Source organism: Pinus tabuliformis, chromosome 6 (genome assembly GCF_031772625.1).
Source record: "Pinus tabuliformis cultivar Carrire ecotype Pingquan chromosome 6, CPIR1, whole genome shotgun sequence".
Classification (NCBI taxonomy): domain Eukaryota; kingdom Viridiplantae; phylum Streptophyta; class Pinopsida; order Pinales; family Pinaceae; genus Pinus; species Pinus tabuliformis.
In genome coordinates, this window is record NC_142292.1 from 1,515,995,845 (window position 1) to 1,516,020,030 (window position 24,186).

At 32.2% G+C, this 24,186-nt stretch overlaps 1 protein-coding gene across 1 annotated transcript in view; it reads left to right on the forward strand.

The window, feature by feature from the left end:
- Positions 1-13,218: 13,218 nt before the first annotated feature.
- Positions 13,219-24,186, forward strand: part of LOC149264435 (antimicrobial ginkbilobin-2-like protein) — a 30,626-nt gene continuing 19,658 nt past the window's right edge. Inside the window, exon 1 of the mRNA XM_089398948.1 lies at positions 13,219-13,324. Within this exon, the coding sequence (XP_089255074.1) occupies positions 13,219-13,324 (106 nt within the window). The remainder of the gene's footprint in view (positions 13,325-24,186) is intronic.

Here is a 24,186-nt window from a genome sequence, read left to right on the forward strand (position 1 = left end):
TTTTTCTTTAATATATTTTCTCCGCTATGTACTTTTTTTCCCAAAAGCTATGCTCATCGAAGCTATGCCTGCATGTATTTTCTTTATTATATTATATTTTCACGCCTCTGTACTTTTTCTCTTCTCAAAATATACATGAAGATATGCCGTACAAAATCCAGTCATGGCTTCATGTGTATTTTTCATAATAATAGAGAAATTTAAATTTTCCTCATATTAGTAGAGTCTGTTGTTAGAGTTTTGTTTGGACTTGTTGTTCATTGTTTTAGCTAATTCTGGTTAGTTTTCAGACACTATATTTTGGGATTCCATTCAATTAGATTGTCATTTTACATATGTAATTAATTACTGACCAGGTAAATGTAAAAATAATGTAACCAGTAGCCAATATGAGCGTTAAAAATAATGTAACCAGTAGCCAATATGAGCTCAACTTATCTTCCGATAATTTATGTCTGCCATAATTTCAACCTCTTGTCTTTGCAGGTAGCACACTTCATAAATTTAAAGATTATTAGTTTGTCGTAAGATGCTAAAGATTATGTTGGACATAGTGTTGTCATCGTTGTTGTCAGAGGGTAATTCAAAGATGGTTGAGTATGATAGTTCAATGACTTGAAAGAGATCACAACATAATGTTAATTGGTCATTTATTGAAGATATGATGTTCAAATGAATCCATAGATAGTATGGATGGATAGTTCTCTCCAAGAATAAAATTTATCTCACCTGAAAGCTGTTCACTAGCCAAATGCAATGGTTGTCAAGGATTTGAGTTTCAATGAAGTTGGGAAAAGTGTATTTTTGTAACCCTATCTTCATGATGGACCATGGAGATTTGGTTAATTTTAAAGTAACACCTTAGATAGCCCAAGAACAACCCAAGGGGGTCCGAAGGATTGTTACATTATACTTACTTTGTGAATTTGAAGTTGTATGCATGCTTGCTTGAGTTTCTTTGTAGAATTTTATGTTCTACTCTGTTGGGTATTCCAACCCTAATCCTAGGTATCTTTCATCCAAACAAATTCCAACAAATATTTGCTAGATTTTAGACAAAATTAACAAAATAATACTTTAAAAAGGATAATCGTCACATCATTGAGGTCCACTTATTGAAGTAAACACCATTTTAAATGTACGAATTCAACTATTTTAACCTATCTAAATGGAATGATAGATAAGAAAATGGAAGCAAGGAGAAAAAAAAACACGGATGCACAATCATGGAATCAATTAGTTGATATTTTCAACAACAATGTACACGTAACTTATTAGAAGAAATTTAGAATAGTAAAATTTTGAACCAATAAGTACTCAATATAGAAAGTAATGAAACTGAAACCACTAGTGAAAAATTACAAATCAATCCAAAGATTAGTTTAATAACTTGTACTAACAGATCTCACAGATACATACAAAAATGAATTGTTTGAGAATGGTTAGAATTAAAGACACCATGCATGAGGAATGAAGCTTCATTAGTGGTCTTAAAAGGATTCTTTATATTATTAACCAAGATATATAGATTTACTAGCTTCCAATCCTTCATCTACAATAATTAAAAAAAAAGATAAAAAGTTTTCAAAAGTTAGAAACAATATTAATGGTATCTAACAATCTTTAAAATATTTAAGCTATTTCTAATAAACTATAATTAAAAATGCACACACATAGATTAGGATAATCATACTTTTATGTGGAAACCCATACATATAGATTAGGATAATCATACTTTTATGTGGAAACCCATACGAGAGAAAACCATGGAACAATTTTTCCTTTATATATGAATGTAGGCACCAACATGAAGGGGACACCAATTCCCAAATTTATAGGAACCAACGTGAAGTGGTGATGCAAGAGAAACATAGTTAATTATCTTGTCATAAAAAAAACACCACCACACCTTTGTGCTCATGAGAGTTGGAATATTATTAAAAAGTGCTTCATATTCCTGTATCCAAGGAGACCTATTCTACACTGAACCCAACCTTATTATTCATAGCTGTTTTAGAGAAGAGGAAGTGTTTGATATCTTGAAAGCTACCTATGATGAACCTTGTGGGGGCCACTTTGCCGACAAAAGAATAACATAAAAATTCTCTGTGTTGGCTACTTTTTCCCTTCCTTGTTTAGGGGTGTGAAATAGTATGTTAAGCATTATGATAGTTGTCAATGAATGGGCCAACCTAGTCAAGCCGATGAGATTCTTTTGTGTCCTTAAGTCATGATTGAGCCCTTTGAAAAATGGGCCATTAACTTTGTGGGACCCATAGCCCCAACATCGTTAAATAAAAGACATATCTTGGTTTACACAAATTTTATAACAAAATGGTTAGAAGCTAGAGTTGTTCCTTATGCTACTAAAAAAAATGTTGTTGATTTTCTATTTAATGAAATTTTTACTCGATTTGGTGTTCCAAGAGAAATTGTTACTGATAATGGACCTCAGTTTGTTTCTAATCTTCTAAAAATAATTATAGATCAATATAGGATTGAGCAGACTAAATCTACACTGTATCATCCATAGGAAAATGAACAAGTAGAATCTACAAGCAAGGTTATTGATTCCATTCTTACCAAAACAATAGATATTCATAAAAAGATAGGGCAAATAGATTACCAAAAGAATTATGGGCTTACAAATCTACCTGGAGAAGCAACACAAGTCATACACCTTATGAGATGATATATGGGAAGCAAGTCCTGCTGCCAATCGACTTCCAGATTAAAACCTTTACAACTGCAATCTAGTTGGGTTTGGATCTCTCAGAAGCACATCAGTGGCATCTTCTGTAGTTGAATGAACTTGATGAAAAAAGAAGGGATGTTGTTCAACAAACTATCTTAATGCAGCGACAATGTAGAAGATGGCATGATAGGTTGATCAAGAAAAATCAACTCGAGTTAGGTAACTGGGTAATCCTCTATGATTCCAAGTTTAAAAGTTTTAAGGGGAAACTTTGCACACGCTAGTTGGGGCCATATGAAGTAGTCAAATTTTTAGATAATGGAGCGGTGGAAATTAAAACCATTGATTGATGGGAAGTTATTTTATTGGTGAATGGGAATAGACTCAAAATATATTTTCAGTCCACCACTAAAGAGGATTTCATGCAATAGGCACAACAACAGTCAGGTTTGACGATGGTAGTTGGGGAATAATACCAGCCTATTGTGAGTAAGTCAAACATGAAAGTTGAAAAATCAAATTTATGAGCTTGAGGTTTTAAATAGATGTATGGACACTTGGAATGTAGCATTAAGAACTGGGAATGGAGAATTGTTAACAACAATGGCTAAGTTGAAGAAATCAATGAGAAAATGGACATTCCATGTGGCCCATCTGTGAACTCGTGCTAGGAAAATTGAAAAACATATGAGGAATACTAGAACAAAGAAGGCTAAAGCAGAAGGTTTGGGAATCAACATCCAAATCTAGCAATGAGGAGGAAAAGTTTTTCAAATTTAGCTTTTTATAGAGGTTAATGGTTGTGTGAGGACACATAATAAGATGAGGTTGGGGGAATGTTTGCTACCTTAATTTTCCTATTTTTCACCTAAATCTCCCTACCTTAGCCTCTGTTTTACAACCTAAATAAGATGTCTATTCAAGTATTTTTATTTTCTTTAATAATTCTTTGGGTAAATGGATAATGTATGATCATTTTTATTCAAATTCAAAAAGGTCGATGTTTTTCTATGTACCTTCCTATTTGTATTACCTTAATACTATTACAATGTATTTTCACGAATTCTAGATCAAAGTGGCTATGGTATAGGAAGATACTAAGAAATCGTGCACCCCTCCTTATTCCTGCACTGAATATGGAAGACCGTTGGTTCGACAGTCTCACTGGGAGACGGTCCTAGTTGTTAAGGAAGAAAGGAGTGTATTCACTCCTAAGGACATGTTGCTATTTTCCTTCAAATGACTTGTAGCATTGGAGGGTTCCTAATGTTAGAGATTAGTTTCCAACAAATCCATCTTTTTTTATATGTTTGGTACGACCGAGAGCCGATGTAATTTGTATAAATGTCAAGATATATTAGGATGGAAAATGGCGATATTGTGAACAATTTTGGTGTTTATATTTTCAAAAATTTTCTGCCACCATGACCTCTCTCAAGCTAGAATTGTCACTATACATTATGTATCAAGCAAAGACTTTTGTTGTTTAATAAAATAGTTCTAATGCCATATCAATGGATTCATGTATTTTATTTCCTATGAGTACCACTTTGTCCTTATAGATTAATCTTGTTCTTTAAATAGGGAAATGGGTTGGTTGTCTAGAGCTGAGTCAACCAAGCTCATTCTCCCTCTATCTATTATATTGTGTGGTGAGTAAATCATATGATAAATATTTTTGTGTGAAGGTTGGCTTGTAAGAGTTGCACATGTTTGGATAATCTCTTGTGTGTTTTCTTTCGAAGACAGTGATAAAGCTTCATATATGTAACTTTATGTTGTCATGTTTATGCTTGGCGTTTTCTTTTGAGCAGAGCTTCCTTTTTTATTGAAAAATTCTTTCGTTTATTGTAAACCAAAGTAAGGGTTTGAATCTAGAACTACTCTTTTGATTTCAAAGTCATCTCTTTAGTTTAGATCTACTCTGTGGTGCACATATATTCCTTGAGACAAGATCTACAGAGGGGTTATTTCAGTCTTGCTAGGCAATTGATAAGTTTATTGTTTAAATTGTTTTGTTTCAAACAGGCAAGAAAAAACCCTTGTTCTAGTACTTGTAGCTATTCGGAAGCTTCATCATGCAGGTAAAGTTATTCTTGGTTGAGGACCTCTTGATTTAATATTTCACTATATTACCCTGGGCCTATTGAACGTAATTTTTCCTTTCGTTATTTGGAAATGATAAGTGGAGGAACAAAATATTGTCATATTTAACTAAACTAGAGTCATCAGTTGAGTTTTGTTTATAAAGTTATATGCACAAAAGTCGATTTTGAACATAGTGTTAAACTAGAACAAGATAAATATATTTATGAGGTGATTTTCCTATCTATGCATAGGAGTTCAATATTTCATTCAATGATTCGCGAAGCCTTGAAGTTCATGCATTGAGGGTGTGATGAGTTTAAGAGTTTTGCCTTAATTCAAGCAAGGTTTATTTTCACAGTTGTTGAGTTTAGACTTGATACACTATATCATTTTTCAGTACAGGAATAGGGTGTTTTTCTTCAGTACAAGAACAAAGTGTTATTTATTTTACTACTATAGGAAGAGAGTGCAAGTATTGTTCTTTTCTACCCAATGTAGGAACATAGTGCAGGAACTATTTTTCCACTTCCAGTATAGGAAATGATTGCAGGAATAGATTTATTTTAAAAGTATTTATGTTTCAAAATGTTTGGGCTTGCATGGTTTGAAAATAACCTTGGATTTTTTTTCTCTTGAGTTATTTCTTTTGGGTCTCTGGTTGTTATTTTTCTTAGTGAAAATTTAGTCTCTTTACTGATTTGGTGTCATTCTGTTAATAGTAGAAAAACATAATTTCAAGGTCTTCTTTACATATATGTTTTATTGCACTCGAATGATTCAGTTGCTGCGATAAACATAGCAATTATAGAAGTGAACCAGAATCCTTGGCATTTCTTGTGCTACACCTCGAAGCTTACAAAGCCCTAGATTGAGTAATTGAAATTCAATACTATGCCCAAGTGTAATATATATATATATATATATATATATATATATATATATATATATATATATATATATATATATATAAGTAAATAAAATGTTTTAATCTCAACTACCTATATATTATATAAAATAAGTAAATATAAAAAGAAATTCTTAACATTTCATTTGTTTGTGACTTAGAATCAACAATGATCCATCTTAAGTCTAGATAAAAGACAAGAGGAATCAAATCTCTCAAGGTGCATCTTGTTTTCAAATTTTGCACTTGGAAATAGGTTTGCAACTTGAGAGATTTGATCCCTGTAGGTGCTTTGTAGATCTACAGTTATGATGGATCTATATTGGTCATATCAATTGTAGTTGTCTTTATCTCATAAATAGATTTTCATCTTGAGAGATTTGATCCCTCTCACTACTCGGTAGATTTGGAGTTAAGATGGAACTATACTAGTCATAGTCATTGTAGTTGTCTTTGTCATCATCATCGATGATGTCATCTTCATCGTCCGTTTTCACCATCATCATCATCATCAAGAGATAATGCTATAATTACTTTTTGAATATTATGATGATCTATGTTACAAAATTTATTTTTCTACCCAATATAATGTATTTGTCACTCATCATCATCATCATAGAATAATACTATAAATATTTTTTAAATATTGTAATAACAATATATTTATTTTTCCATCCATAATAATTAATTTTTCATTATTTATTTTTGCGTCGTCGAGCTCTCGAGCCCATTATGGAAGACATGTTCTAAGGTTATGTTATGTAAACATTTTGACTTGGTCAAATTACATACCAATAAAATACAATTAAAATATATGTAAAAAATAGAAAAATAAAATTAATAATTATAATTCACAATGAGAGGTGCTCATGGAAGAAATGTTGTAAGGTTATGTTATGTGATGTTATGTAAACATTTTGACTTGGTCAAATTACTTAGCAACAAAAATAAAAATAAAATACAATTTAAAAAATAGAAAATATAAATAAAATTAATAATTAAAATTATTAATTAAAATATTTTGACTACGTGAAATTATATTAAAAAAGAATTAATAATTATAATTATCACTTATTAATAATTAAACCAACTTAGATCCATCTTAATTCCATATCTACCAAGCTTAGAGAGGAATCAAATCTCTTGAGTTGCAAACCTCTTCTAGAGTAAAAAGAGATTTGATACCTCTCAACTTAGTAAATCCAAAATTAAAATAAATTTAAATTGATTCTACCCACAATAATCACTTTTGAATTCTTTATTTTTCTCACTATACTGATATATAGAAATGCTAAATATTCATATAAAAATTCAATAATTTACAGATTCCAGGCTTAAAAGCCTTTCATAAAATATCCCACATGTTCATGAGTGGACCAAAACAACAATTCATTTCAGTAAAAGAATTTATTGCTGGTCTAACGATTTTGGAACATAATTAAGTTTTAGACGCACAACCAACTCGAACCCGAACGGATTCCTTGGGAGATTTGCAATTCAATAAATTTAATTTCTTATTAATATCAATTTCATATTAATATCAATATAGTTTTGACATGTGTTTTGTTATATATTTTTTAATATTTTTACAATATCTTAATGATGTGTTATATTTTGTTACATTTTAATCATACAATATAGAATTATTTTGGAAAAAAAGGTAGCTTATGGATTGAAAGCTATGGTAAAAGAGATAAATGTGAAGATGGATTTATAGGGGATATCATTTAAATAAAGATCATCTGGTTACCCTCAAGATCATTGTAGATGAATGTTGCAATAATAAAATTGATCTCTATATTGCTTCATTGACTTTAGAAAATGTTTTAACATCATTCTTAAGACAAAATTAATGAAGGTGGAGAAGAGTTAATGGTTCCTATTGCATTAAGGGTTACGCTGATAAGGATGTATTCTAGGTGTTTCTGCCAACATAGGACCATAGGACCATTAAGGGTTCATCAAATGAAATTAAATGTACTATCAGATTCAATCGATGGTGCTCCTTATTCCCTACCATTTTCTACTTATACATTAATAAGCTAGAAGAGTGTTTGGTAGATGTAGGTTGTGTTTGTATTATTCTCATTGGTATAGCCATAACTCATCTCCTTTACACTAGCAATATTGTTTTGTTGGTGAGGAGCCATTAAGATTTTTTCAAGCAACTAAGATCCCTCCAAGGATTTATCTCCGAGATGGATATGACTCTTAATACTAGCAAAATGAAGTTCATGATACCTAAATCCAAAAATATCACACAGTATACTTTCATATATGAAAAAACTACTTGCGTGAAGTTACTTCATACATATATCTTCAATATTCATCACAAGCTCAATTAGATTTATATCATTGATAAAAGGATAAATGGAGGAAAAAAACCTTGCTACGGGTTTGAAAACAATTGTAAGTTGGTAGATCTTTATATATGTGATTAAGAAAAAGAAAAAATCCTCATTGAGACATTTGTCTCTCCTTTTTATTTATATGAATGTGAGGCTTTGGGTTACACTATCTCCATAGAGTCATGGAGGAGGAAGAAACAAGTCTGAAAGTAGTTAATAACCTACAATATCGAGATTAAAGGAAATGATCCATACCTGAACCTCTTAATTGAAGAAATACTTCCAACCATTAAAAACTTGGTTATGACTAGGTATCTTATGTATAAGAAGTTGAAGCCAGAAGGTTTCTACAATTGCAAAGGAAAGGATGGAAATAGAAAAAGCAAGGGAAGATAAGGAACATCACAAAAAATTAGCAAGGAAAGAGAGGGAGGTAAGAAAGGTTCAAGAAGTGCTGGAAAGAGGAGAGGTGACAAGCAGGGAAGTCTATGGTCAAATCCAATTTGAGGCAAATAGGATGATTTCCAATATGCTGGATCACATTGCAGAGCACACAACATCATACCAAGAGCTGATTAACATCCAAGTCCCCCACTATACTTTAGAGGTTCTTCCCACCTCATATACCCCTACCATTGTAAGTTTAAATCCTAACTGTGTTTATATGACACCTGCACCCAGTGCTAGGGTTAGTAACATAAGTGGACACTTGGGTTTCTCAATCCCCCCATGGATACAAGGAGAAAATTATATTCAAGGATATGGTAACATTCAAGCACATCCTAATCAATCAATCTTGGGTAGTCCACCATACATGGGTCAGGAAGGAGACTCAACATTTCTGGTCAATGCAAGAAATGGAGGCCATCAAGCATAAGGGTCGGAATGAATTAATTTTTGTAACCACATTGCAATGTGAATTTTGTAAGGACACGTGGGGGCTACATGCAATGACCTGTTGACAACATATGAGTACTGGTTTGGTAGTTGGAGGCGGGGTTTAGGGCTTGTTTAGTGTGAGTACCATGCGCCTTGTTCATTGCTACGTTCATTTCTGTTTGGGACATGTTCTTGTCCATTGTCTCTACTGGGTAGTTGAATTTGAATTGGAATTATGATGAAAATCAACATAATAATCACGATGTGAATTTTGTAAGGATGCAATATGTTGATTGGTTTCATATTAGAAGCTAAACTATAAACTATATTGAATTGGAACTCGAATTATGATCTGGAATTATGATGAAAGTCAACATAATAATCACAATATGAATTTTGTAAGGATGCAATATGTTGATTGGTTTCATAGTAGAAGCTAAACTATAAACTATATTGAATTTGAATTGGAATTATGATTATGATGAAAGGAAAAATAAAAAAGAAGGAAAAGAAGTGAACATGAATCAAAAGTAGTTACCAATCAAAGGAAATATTTTCCCAGGAGCATGTTATTGAGATGTGCAATAGAAACCAACCCTCTGTCTGCTCACAGAGGCAATAAACAAAAGAATCCCTTTGGTCTCACTAAAGGAAATTCAGGAGAAAATAATAGAAAGTAAAGATCAATTGAATTCAGTTTGAAACAACATTGCAAAGGAAAGGAAGTAGTAATTACTTATATGGTAATTACTTGATGAAAGGCAACAACATAAAGAAGGAAAACAAGTGAACATAAATCATAAGTAGTTACCAATAGAGGATACTAATAACCAATAATAATAGAAGATACAAAAATAATGCTTCAAGACAATTTATGTAAGGCCCAAAAGCTATGAATCAAGAAAAAATACTACCATACCATGGATCTACAATTCTTGAGAAAACAAAAAAAATACCCATCTCATGCCTAACCAACTCCAAAAGCATCCTTCTAAGTAGAAGACTTGTATTGATTTCATCCAGTAGGCAGAATTATTGCAAACCTTACAACATACTCAACTCTAGAGCTTTATATAACAGGCCACCAGAGAAAGCAATTACCACAACAACAAAAATAAAATGATCATTAACAACCATTTAGAACAAATTCTTGATTCATTCGAATGACAGTCTTGGTAATTAATTGGTGAAAGGAAACAACATAAAGAAGGAAAAGAAGTGAACATAAATCACAAGTAGTTACAAATAAAAGATACTAATAACCAATAATAATAAAAGATACACAAATAATGCTTCAAGACAATCTCTGCAAGGCCCTAGAGTTATCACTCAAGCATAAATATTACCATACCATGGATCTCTAGTTGTTGAGAAAACCAAAAAAATACCCATCTCATGGGTGGCCAACTCCAAAAGCATGTAAACAATTACCACAATAGCAAAAAGAAAATTTTCATTAGCAACCACGATAAAGAAATTACCACAATAGCAAAAAGAAAATGTTCATTAACGACCATTTAGAACAAATTATTGACTCAGCTGAATAACACAAATGCTCATTAAGAACCATTTAGAACAGATTCTTGACTCAGCTGAACGACAACCTTGGTAATTACTTGCTGAAAGGTAAAAACATAAAGAAGTAAAAGAAGTGAACATAAAACATAAGTAGTTACCAATAGAAGATACTAGTAACCAATAATAATAGAAGATACACAAATAAAGCTTCAAGACAATCTCTTAAGAGTTTATAATTGAACGATCTAAGCAAAGAAGTTAATCTGAAAAGATTCTTAAGTATTCCGTTAGGAGTGAAATCTCACGATATGAATATGAAGAAATTGTAAATAACCACTAATTAGTTAATGCATATTTTGACTTTGAATTTTTATAAAACAATTTATTTTGATTTTTAATTTTTATGAAACAAAAAAAAGGTTTAAGCTAAAAGAAAAAATTATAGAAACTTGTATGTGTAGGGATTCTAATAAATTAGAGGTTTATATTAAATATGTTTTAATTGCCAAAACCAAAAAATTATTTTAACTATGTTAAGAGTTTTTAAATGAACGATGTAAGTAACGAAGTTAAGGAGCCAAGATTTATAAGTATTATGTTTGGAGTAAAATCACACAATATGAATATGAGTAAATTGTAAATAATAATGAGATTTTAGCTATGTTAAGAGTTTGTAAATGAACGATGTAAGTAACGAAGTTAAAGAGGCAAGATAAATAATGCTTCAAGACAATCTCTGCAAGGCCCCAGAGCTATGACTCAAGCATAAATACTACCATACCATGGATATACAGTTGTTGAGAAAACCAAAGAAATGCCCATCTCATGCTTGACCAACTGCAAAAGCATCCTTCTAAGTAGAAGACTTGTATTGATTTCATCCAATAGGCAGAAGCATTGCAAACCTTGCAACATACTCAACTTCGGAGCTTTATAGAACAGGCCATCAGAGAAAGCAATTACCACAACAACAAAAAGAAAATGTTCATTAACAACCATTTAGAACAAATTATTGACTCAGCTGAATAACACAAATGCTCATTAAGAACCATTTGGAATAGATTCTTGACTCAGCTAAACAACAATCTTGGTAATTACTTGATGAAAGGCAACAACATAAAGAAGGAAAAGAAGTGAACATAAATCACAAATAGTTACAAATAGAAGATACTAATAATCAATACTAATAAAAGATACACAAATAATGCTTGAAGGAAATCTATGGAAAGCCCTAGAGCTATGACTCAAGAATAAATACTATGATACAATGGATTCATAGTTGTTGAGAAAACAAAAAAATACCTGTCTCATGCCTTATCAACTCCAAAAGCATGTAAACAATTACCACAACAACAAAATGCAATTGTTCATTAACAACCACGACAAAGCAATTACCACAATAACAAAAAGAAAATGTTCATTAAAAACCATTTAGAATAGATTATTGACTTAACTGAATAATTCAAATGCTCATTAAGAACCATTTAGAACAGATTCTTGACTCAGTTGAATGACATTCTTGCAAAGACTTATGCAGAGTTAAATATTTACTACAAAAATATTCTATTGCAAATAAAGCAAGAGAAAGCAACCATATTCCAACTTATATTCCAGTAATTCATAACCCCTACTCTGTTAAAAAAGACTTGGTCTGTTGGGCTTCGTTCTAGTGGTCGAGATGGGGCATCACCACGATAAAGACCCAGGTTTGAACATGAGCATATATTGAGACCCAATTGTTGTTAACCCAAAATTCATAACCCCTACCTCGACTAGTAATTCTTAACCCCTACCTCGACCTAGTAGAATGAACCTACTAGACCAATGAGACCTATACCTTCAATTTCAACCAGCAGCTATTCCCAAACCATTTCATTACACGTCTCATACCGTAGTTGTGCAACCCCCACAGATGCAACAACTGCATCAACGTGCAACCAACCCACAACAACATATATAATGTCGTGGCTAAAACTCTCTCTATCTCAGGCTCGGGATGACCTCTCATTCATTCAATCTCAGATTGGGCACTATATATGAGCTTAGAATCTAGGTAGATAGGAACCCTGAACCCCTAGTCATGTTGCTACTCATAGGATGCTCTTAAGCCAACTTCCAAGACTTAAATTTTCAATTGGTAGAATGAAAAAAAATTCAATGGGCTCTTTCTGCACACCCCACTGAGTGTAAAATACACAACCCAAAACCCAACAAATTGAAAACCCGTAAATTAGCCAAAACCCAACAAACTAAAAACCCATAAATTAGCTAAAACCCACAAAACCCACATAGGTAAACACATACACAAGCATAAAACAAAGGCACAATATTCCAATGGAGGCTAAATGTGTTAAAAAACATAGTATTTTAGGTTGGTAGGTCAGTGTCCTACATTTCTTCTCCATGCCACCTTTTTTCTCTATGCTAGAAAGCCACAGGAACCTCAGATGCTCCAAAAACAGTAGCTCAGACTGCAACAACCTGCAAGAAAGCATCAAAATGGTTAGATAGGGACCAAAATTGTAGATAAAATGTGAACTTGCAGTTCATAAATTGAACTACAAACCTCAAAATCCTTTCGGAGTGCGAAACGGCCATGTCCAACACCGAGCCTAGCTAAATTCGCCACTGGGATAAAGGCACACGAATAACGAGCCCATACCACCAAACAGGGGAGAAAAACTAGGCAAAAAAACAAGAGGAAACACACGAAAACAACTGAACAACCTCCAACACGACCATCTCTACTGGTCCATAAACCACCACCCACATCACCGACGACCGTAATGGCAGTGATCGCCATTGGAGCAACAACATTCAACTACCCGGCGGAGAGAACAGACAAGAACAGGTGCCAAACAAAAATGAACGCAATAATGAACAAGGCGCATGGTACTCACGCTAAACAAACCCTAAACCCCGCCTCCACCTACTGAATCGGTACTCATACATGCTCAACAGGTCACTGCATGGAGGCATTACGTGTCGTATGAAGGTTGACATGCCAGCGTGGCAGGAGGGCATGTTGACGTGGAGGTGTTCACCTAATGGTGTTCCTCCCTTATAGAAAATTTCTAAATATTAGTCTTCTAAAATATGGTACTTTTAAATTTTATCATCATCATCATTGTCATCATTATTTCTTTTATATTTTAAAATTTTATCCACGTTGTCATATTGTCATCATCATCATTGTTGTTGTCACTACTACCACTGCCACCACGTCATCATCATCATCATCAATTAATAATAATATAAATATACTTTTGAACACTATTATAATCCATTGTCCACTCTTTATTACCTATATTAATATAGAAAAATCCTAAATATTTGTATGTAAAATATTATATTTAAGATTTTATTCTAATCATCATTGTGGTCATGGTCATCATCATTATCATCATCATCATTTGAGTAAAATAATTTAGTGATGGCCTAACCATTAAGGATCATATAATTAGTTGACGATGGTAGTTGGGGAATAATACCATCCTATTGTGAGTAAGTCAAACACGAAAGTTGAAAAAACAAATTTATGAGCTTGAGGTTTTAAATAGATGTATGGACACTCGGAATGTAGCATTAAGAACCAGGAATGGAGAATTGTTAACAACAATGGCTAAGTTGAAGAAATCAATGAGAAAATGGACGTTCCATGTGGCCCATCTGTGAACTCGTGCTAGGAAAATTGAAAAACATATGAGGAATACTAGAACAAAGAAGGCTAAAGCAGAATGTTTGGGAATCAACATCCAAATCCAGCAATGAGGAGGAGAAGTTTTTCAAATTTATTTTTTTATAGAGGTTGATGGTTGTGTGAGGACACACAATAAGATGAGGTTGGGGGAATGTTTGCTACCATAATTTTCCTATTTTTCACCTAAATCTCCCTACCTTAGCCTCTGTTTTACAACCTAAATAAAATTTCTATGCAAGTATTTTTATTTTCTTTAATAATTCTTTGGGTAAATGGATAATGTATGACCATTTTTATTCAAATTCAAAAAGGTCGATGTTTTTCTATGTACCTTCCTATTTGTATTACCTTAATATTATTACAATGTATTTTGACGAATTCTAGATCAAAGTGGCTATGGTATAGGAAGATACTAAGAAATCGTGCACCCCTCCTTATTCCTGCACTGAATATGGAAGACCGTTGGTTTGAGAGTCTCACTGGGAGACGGTCCTAGTTGTTAACGAAGAAAGGCGTGTAAACACTCCTAAGGACATGTTGCTATTTTCCTTACAATGACTTGTAGCATTGGAGGGTTCCTAATGTTAGAGATTAGTTTCAAACAAATCCATCTTTTTTTATATGTTTGGTACGACCGAGAGCCGATGTAATTTGTATAAATGTCAAGATATATTAGGATGGAAAATGGCGATATTGTGAACAATTTTGGTGTTTATATTTTCAAAAATTTTGTGCCACCATGACCTCTCTCAAGCTATAATTGTCACTATACATTATGTATCGAGCAAAGTCTTTTGTTGTTTAATAAAATAGGTCTAATGCCATATCAATGGATTCGTTTATTTTATTTCCTATGAGTACCACTTTGTCCTTATAGATTAATCTTGTTCTTTAAATAGGGAAATGAGTTGGTTGTCTAGAGCCGAGTCAACCCAGCTCTTTCTCCCTCTATCTATTATATTGTGTGGTGAGTAAATCATGTGATAAATATTTTTGTGTGAAGGTTGGCTTGTAAGAGTTGCACATGTTTGGATAATCTCTTGTGTATTTTCTTTCGAAGATAGTGATAAAGCTTCATATATGTAACTTTATGTTGTCATGTTTATGCTTGGCGTTTTCTTTTGAGCAGAGCTTCCTTTTTTATTGAAAAAATTATTTCGTTTATTGTAAACCAAAGTAAGGTTTTGAATCTAGAACTACTCTTTTGATTTCAAAGTCATCTCTTTAGTTTAGATCTACTCTGTGGTGCACATATATTCCTTGAGACAAGATCTACAGAGGGGTTATTTCAGTCTTGCTAGGCAATTGATAATTTTATTTTTTAAATTGTTTTGTTTCAAACAGGCAAGAAAAAACCCTTTTTCTAGTACTTGTAGCTATTTGGAAGCTTCATTATGCAGGTAAAGTTATTCTTGGTTGAGGACCTCTTGATTTAATATTTCACTATATTACCCTGGGCCTATTGAACGTAATTTTTCCTTCCGTTATTTGGAAATGATAAGTGGAGGAACAAAATATTGTCATATTTAACTAAACTAGAGTCATGAGTTGAGTTTTATTTATAAAGTTATATGCTCAAAAGTCGATTTTGAACATAGTGTTAAACTAGAACAAGATAAATATATTTATGAGGTGATTTTCCTATCTATGCATAGGAGTTCAATATTTCATTCAATGATTGGTGAAGCCTTGAAGTTCATGCATTGAGGGTGTGATGAGTTTAAGAGTTTTTCCTTAATTCAAGCAAGGTTTATTTTCACAGTTGTTGAGTTTAGACTTGCTACACTATATCATTTTTCAGTATAAGAATAGGGTGTTTTTCTTCAGTACAGGAACAAAGTGTTATTTATTTTACTACTATAGGAAGAGAGTGCAAGTATTGTTCTTTTCTACCCAATGTAGGAACATAGTGCAGGAACTATTTTTCCACTTCCAGTATAGGAAATGATTGCAGGAATAGATTTATTTTAAAAGTATTTATGTTTCAAAATGTTTGGGCTTGCATGGTTTGAAATGAATCTTGGATTTTTTTTCTCTTGAGTTATTTCTTTTGGGTCTCTGGTTGTTATTTTTCTTAGTGGAAATTTAGTCTCTTTACTGATTTGGTGTCATTGTGTTAATAGTAGAAAAACATAATTTCAAGGTCTTCTTTACATATATGTTTTATTGCACCCGAATGATTCAGTTGCTGTGATAAAACTATGCCCATGTGTAACATATATATATATATATATATATATATATATATATATATATATATATATATATATATATGTATAAAAATCTCAACTACCTATATATTATATAAAATAAGTAAATATAAAAAAGAAATTCTTAACATTTCATTAGTTTGTGACTTAGAATAAACAATGATCCATCTTAAGTCTAGCTAAAAGACAAGAGGAATCAAATCTCTCAAGGTGCATTTTGCTTTCAAATTTTGCACTTGGAAATAGGTTTGCAACTTGAGAGATTTGATCCCTGTAGGTGCTTTGTAGATCTAGAGTTATGATGGATCTATATTGGTCATATCAATCGTAGTTGTCTTTATCTCATAAATAGATTTTCATCTTGAGAGATTTGATCCATCTCACTGCTCAGTAGATTTGGAGTTAAGATGGAACTATACTAGTCATAGTCATTGTAGTTGTCTTTGTCATCATCATCGATGATGTCATCTTCATCGTTAGCATCGTTGTCATCATCATCATCATCATTAAGAGATAATGCTATAATTACTTTTTGAATATTATGATGATCTATTTTACAAAATTTATTTTTCTACCCAATATAATGTATTTATCACTCATCATCATCATCATAGAATAATACTATAAATATTTTTTAAATATTGTAATAACAATATATTTATTTTTCCATCCATAATAATTAATTTTTCATTCTTTATTTTCGCGTGCTCTCGAGCCCATTATGGAAGACATGTTCTAAGGTTATGTTATGTAAACATTTTGACTTGGTCAAATTACATTCCAATAAAATAAAAATAAAATACAATTAAAATATATGTAAAAAATAGAAAAATAAAATTAATAATTATAATTCACAATGAGAGGTGCTCATGGAAGAAATGTTGTAAGGTTATGTTATGTGATGTTATGTAAACATTTTCACTTGGTCAAATTACTTAGCAACAAAAATAAAAATAAAATACAATTTAAAAAATATAAAATATAAAATAAAATTAATAATTATAATTATTAATTAAAATATTTTGACTACGTGAAATTATATTAAAAAAGAATTAATAATTATAATTATCACTTATTAATAATTAAACCAGCTTAGATCCATCTTAATTCCATATCTACCAGGCTTAGAGAGGAATCAAATCTCTTGAGTTGCAAACCTCTTCTAGAGTAAAAAGAGATTTGATACCTCTCAACTTAGTAAATCCAAAATTAAAATAAATTTAAATTGATTCTACACACAATAATCACTTTTGAATTCTTTATTTTTCTCACTATACTAATATATAGAAATGCTAAACATTCATATAAAAATTCAATAATTTACAGATTCCAGGCTTAAAAGCCTTTCATAAAATATCCCACATGTTCATGAGTGGACCAAAACAACAATTCGATTTTGGAACATAATTAAGTTTTAGACGCACAACCAACTCGAACCCGAACAGATTCCTTGGGAGATTTGCAATTCAATAAATTTAATTTCTTATTAATATCAATATAGTTTTGACATGTGTTTTGTTATATATTTTTTAATGTTTTTACAATATCTTAATGATGTGTTATATTTTGTTACATTTTAATCATACAATATAGAATTATTTTGGAAAAAAGGTAGCTTATGGATTGAAAGCTATCGTAAAAGAGATAAATGTGAAGATGGATTTATAGGGGATATGATTTAAATAAAGATCATCTTATTACCCTCAAGATCATTGTAGATGAATGTTGCAATAATAAAATTGATTTCTATATTGCTTCATTGGCTTTAGAAAATGTTTTAACATCATTCTTAAGACAAAATTAATGAAGGTGGCGAAGAGTTAATGGTTCCTATTGCATTAAGGGTTACTCTGATAAGGATGTATTCTAGGTGTTTCTGCCAACATAGGACCATAGGACCATTAAGGGTTCATCAAATGAAATTAAATGTAGTATCAGATTCAATCGATGGTGCTCCTTATTCCCTACCATTTTCTACTTATACATTAATAAGCTAGAAGAGTGTTTGGTAGATGTAGGTTGTGTTTGTATTATTCTCATTGGTATAGCCATAACTCATCTCCTTTACACTAGCAATATTGTTTTGTTGGTGAGGAGCCATTAAGATTTTTTCAAGCAACTAAGATCCCTCCAAGGATTTATCTCTGAGATGGATATGACTCTTAATACTAGCAAAATGAAGTTCATGATACCTAAATCCAAAAATATCACATAGTATACTTGCATATATGAAAAACTACTTGCGTGAGGTTACTTCATACATATATCTTCAATATTCATCACAAGCTCAATTAGATTTATATCAATGATAAAAGGATAAATGGAGGAAAAAAACCTTGCTACGGGTTTGAAAACAATTGTAAGTTGGTAGGTCTTTAGATATGCGATTAAGAAAAATAAAAAATCCTCATTGAGACATGTGTCTCTCCTTTTTATTTATATGAATGTGAGGCTTTGGGTTACACTATCTCCATAGAGTCATGGAGGAGGAAGAAACAAGTCCGAAAGTAGTTAATAACCTACAATATCGAGATTAAAGGAAATGATCCATTCCTGAACCTCTTAATTGAAGAAATACTTACAACCATTAAAAACATGGTTATGACTAGGCATCTTATGTATAAGAAGTTATACAAACGGAAGCCAAAAGGTCTCTATAATTGCTTCTAATTCTAGCCAAAACAATTACCATTAGCTCCAATTTAGGATGACACAAGGCATCTACTATTGTCCAAACCATTGGGAAACAATGGAGGATATCATTTTGCAAAATATGGATAATATTAAGGATATTCTCATGTCAAATTTCGAGAATAACTTGTGTGTCAATAAATATTTATAGGAAAAAAGAAACTAATATATTATAATTAGATGATCAACCACATTGTTGAAAATAAATAAAAAAATATCTATTTTTGCTAATGTTAAGAAGAGAATGAATATTTTAAGATAAGAACAAATTTTCATGATATTCATACTGAAAGTAGGTGTTGGTAAATTCCCAAAAAGCCATGGGATGAAGAGCCTATCACCTTTGTGGTGCTAACAGGGTGAAACGAGAAAAACTCTCTCTTGGATTGGCATTGTCATCATCTCTATGACTCTATAGGTATAAGTACATAATTACCATCATCGTTATCATCATCATAAAAACAAGTAATACTGTAATTCTTTTTCTAAATAACCTCTTAATTTATCTTCCCTTCTTAAGGTCTGGTAGATCATATATGTATTACTACATTATCATCACCATTATCATCACCATCATCATCATCATAAAATAATATTTATCTAAATATTATAATAATATATTACCTTCTCTTAACCTTTTAAGCTCTAGTGGACCATATAGGTCAGGGTTGTCATTTTCATGATCATTGTTATCATCATCAAGTATACGATAATTTTTTTCTAGTATTATAAAATCTATTTTCCACTCCTTGTTTTCTACATATACTAATGTATAAAAAATCTAAATGTTAATATTCTAAAATATTGTGTCATAGAAATTTAAAGTCATTGTCATAGTGTCCATCATCATCACCATCAATTAATAATACAATAAACATTTATTTAATATTATAATATTATATTGTCCACGGTTCCCACACATCCATCAAAAAATATTCATAAGTCATCAAAAATATGCAACATAAATAGTTTATATTAAGTTATATAAGTTATATAATTTAGTCCAAAATGGGCCGAGATATTGACTGGGTCAACAAGTGTCAAATACCAAACATTAACATCACACATTGATAAGACAATGATGTCCCAAATATCTCCAGCTCTAAATTACCAAATAAGTCAAAATGCACTACAAAACATTCCATTGAATTCTATTCAAGAGTACACCTATCCCATCAAACAGTCACCTACAGATTTCCATTGGAGCAACACATCCCATTGCTTAGTAATACCTGCAAAAGAATAGGTGAAATGTGTGTCAGCCATATGCAAAGGTGTATTTAACCATTCAACCTATTGAAGACAATAAATGAAAACATTCCATTCAGGATTAAAGACAATAAATGACAACATTCAATTCATTAATTAGTTCATAGGATGCAATAAATGACACCAACCCTTCGAATTAAAATATTAAACAGACCAGACTTTTCAATTCAAGAATAAAAAAAAGGAAAGCACATGGATCAACCATCAAATATTATCAACCATTTGATAATCTACAAATCAAACCAGGCCACACATTTGAATTTGGGAGATGGAAACCTATGCAAATATTCCCTGCCAATTAAATTCTATATGAAAAAACTATAAAACTTCAAATCTTACTCATTTTCATTTCAGACATTCATTCTACTCATCAGCTATTGGAGACATGCAATCAAAGTGTTTAGACATTGTTACATTCTTTCAGCTCAGAAATTGTTGGAAACATACAAACTGAGTGTGTGCACAGTGTTACATTCATTATATTAGTTGTTGGAGATGTACATGTATTGTTTTGTTGAATAATGTTAACCTTTTAGTTGAATAATGATTAATGTTATTTCTGTTGAGAAACAAGGGTAAATTAAATCTATTACAACCAATTTCATTACTGATTTACTGATTCAGAAACCAATTTCATTGCCACTATAACCTCAAATATGACCTTGAAACTCAATATCATACTACTATAATAGCAAAGAATATGCTTTCAAAGAGAAAAGACAGATAGCCTGAGGTACTAAAGCCATTACAACGAATTTCATTACTGATTTGTTGATTTAGAAACCAATTTCATTGCCACTATAACCTCAAATCTGACCCCTGCAACTCAATATCAAACTACTATAATAGAAAAGAATATCCTTTCAAAGAGTAATGACAGATTTCCTCAGGTGCTAATGGAATAAAAGCAACAACCTCCATACAATAGCTAGAACATGGGTTTCTTATAAGAAATTAACTGAACAATCTTCCTTCCAATCCTTCCTCCAATCACTTGGTTATGCTATTGATGGAGAAGTTGATTGAGCAGTGGTGGATTCAATTGTTGAATCAGCAAAAGTTTCTCTAGTTGATTAAGTTCTTGATTCAGCAATTGATTCTAAGAATTAACCAATTTCTCACTGAAAGAACACAACCAACTCCTTTAGCATCAACATGACCCAATAATCCGTTGATTCACCAGCATTAGAGGCCCTCACTAGGCTTCAGTTATTAGTTCCCATCCTTGGGATTAGATACCATCCACCATCGTTTAGTTCCCATCCTTATGCATGTTTTAGTTACCTCTTTTGTATCTCTATCTGCCTACCTTCTCTTTAGGCAATCAAGTGGCACTTTTATCACATCAAATATGGCCTTGCCCCCACGAAATTAGTTTAGGTTATTCCATGAAATTCCAGGACTTATTGGGTAAGATATTCATGTCTAATCCCATATTGAAGATGTGAATGAAAATAGTGAATGAAAAGTTTTTCAAGAATTTGTTTCAAGTGAACATTTTGTCTGCAACCTCTGGTACAACTAAAGGGATGGTTACCTAGCCGAAGCCCATAGAAGCACCTTTCCCTATAAGGGCCCATGCAAGAACCTACACTAATAATTATGTTCTTGTGTTGTATATGAAATTATCCAATACTATCAAGCATCCATTTTCATTCCTTGACTGGCTAGTCATTCAGCCAAAGGAGCACCCAAGCACTGCGGGGGAATCCAACTAATGATATTTTTTATTGGAAGGACAGAACTTCCCTCTACCCTCCACATAGGCATAAATCCTAATATATTTGTGCCTATAATCTCTACCCTAAACCATTTTGATATGGGTGCTTATGCATCTATATAATCAATGAAAATGTTACCTTAGGAATCAGGTTCCCAGAATGAATGCTTATTGCATAACATGCCATGCCTACAAAGAGCAAATTCTGATGTTAGGTAGATTCATTGTCTGGTTAGAGAATCATTTCTAAATGAATAACAGACCCACTGATTTAGAAATTCTCTTTTCCAGTCTCAAGGGGGTCCCCTTGGTGTTGTATGCTACCAACAAACCCATAAATATGTAAAGAATCAAAGTTGATTGGCACACAGAAAGCTCGCTGTGAGCTGTTTCCCCTAAGCAGTTAACAACAAGGATAATTTTTTGCCTATATTAATGCTCGTTGAGATCAGATGCCTCCAAAAGTATAAAAATGAGTGAAGAATGACAAAATTGAAAAGATATGTGCTTGAGGTGAATCTGAAATCAAAATAACTACATAACTACATAAAGATACTACAACTAAGAACCCTCACATAAAAACATGCTAACCCTTACTAGGAATAAAAAAATGGCAAGAACACAATGAGTGCCAAAAACAAAGATTTGAGGACTCAAAAATTTAGTTGGGTTGAAGAAACTCAGTTATGTCAAATCTGTTACAAAAATGGAAAAGGAATAGCTCTTCTTGATAACTCATATTTTTACTAACTAGGAATAAAAGGAATGCCAAGAACAAAAAGAATGACAAGAACAATGATTTGAGGACACAGAAAGCTAGTTGGGTTAAAGAAACTATGTTATGTCAAAGCCTTTACCAAAAGAAATAAGAATAGCTCTTCCCGAAATCCCATATTTTTACCAACTATGAATAAAATGAATGCCAGGAACAATCATTTGAGGACACAGAAAAATAGTTGGGTTAAAGAAATTGTGTTATGTCAAACCTGTTATAAAATTAAAAAGGAATAGCTCTTCCTGATAACTCATAAAAATAATCTAATAATCAAATAAAGAAGATTAAACCCTTCCAATATTGATTTTCAGATCCGAGATGTATTCAGCTACAATATATAGATAAAACGTTGATGGTTATTTCTCATTGATTGTAAAGGCCAATTATTTTCCTTCTTTTCTAATACAGTTTTTTAAAATCAGAATTCGGTAGTTACTTTGTAGGTTGTTGCAGCCATGTCAAGAGTTTCTATTGCAAATCGTACAAGGAACAAGAGGAGACGAGGGACGAGGGTTGCCCAACTGCGGTCCACTTCATCAGATGAGTATAGGGGGGGTGATGTGAATGAAAAAAATGCACCTAGTAATGTTGTTGAAAAGGACACTATGGTGGCAGATCATGTTATCCCAACATCAACCATAGAGATGCCTTCAACCACAATGCAAGGTGCACATTCAACAAAGAAAATCAGTGCCGTCAAAGGTTGGACAAAGCAAGACATGCTAGCCGCAATTGATGACATCGAGTTTAATGGATATTCAATACATGCCTTTGCAAAAAAACATCGTATTGTTGCCTCTAACAGACATTATTGGATAAATGGGTTGACTAATACAAAGCATAGAGGGCCTGTTATGGTTATGACTAAAGAGGAGAAGGCTAAGGTGTTTGAGTGGTGTAAGGAGATGGCCTAATTGGGACATGGGTTATAGATTATACAACTTAAATCCAGAGTAGCTCAAATCTTTCAAGGGAGGCCAAACCCCTTCAAAGGTGGTTTTCTTGGTATATCATGGTGGAGTGGATTTTAAAAAAGGCATCTAGACCCTGTGCTACGTACAGCTGAGGGACTTGACAGAGAAAATGCTTTAAATCTACGCCCTGCAATTATGTCCAAGTTCTATAACACTCTTTCTAGTACATATGAGCAACACTCATATTCCCCAGACCATATATGGAACTATGATGAAACAAGCTTACAGTTAGGAAGGAATTGTGGTATGCGGGTAATTTCCAAAAGAGGGAGTAGAAATGTGCCTGAGATTTTTCCTAAGAGCAGGGAGTGGATCACTATACTTTCTTGTGTCAATGCAATTGGTTCTTCAATCCTAGGATTTTACCTATTCAAAGGTAAAACATAACTAAAAAACTATATACAGAACTGTGATC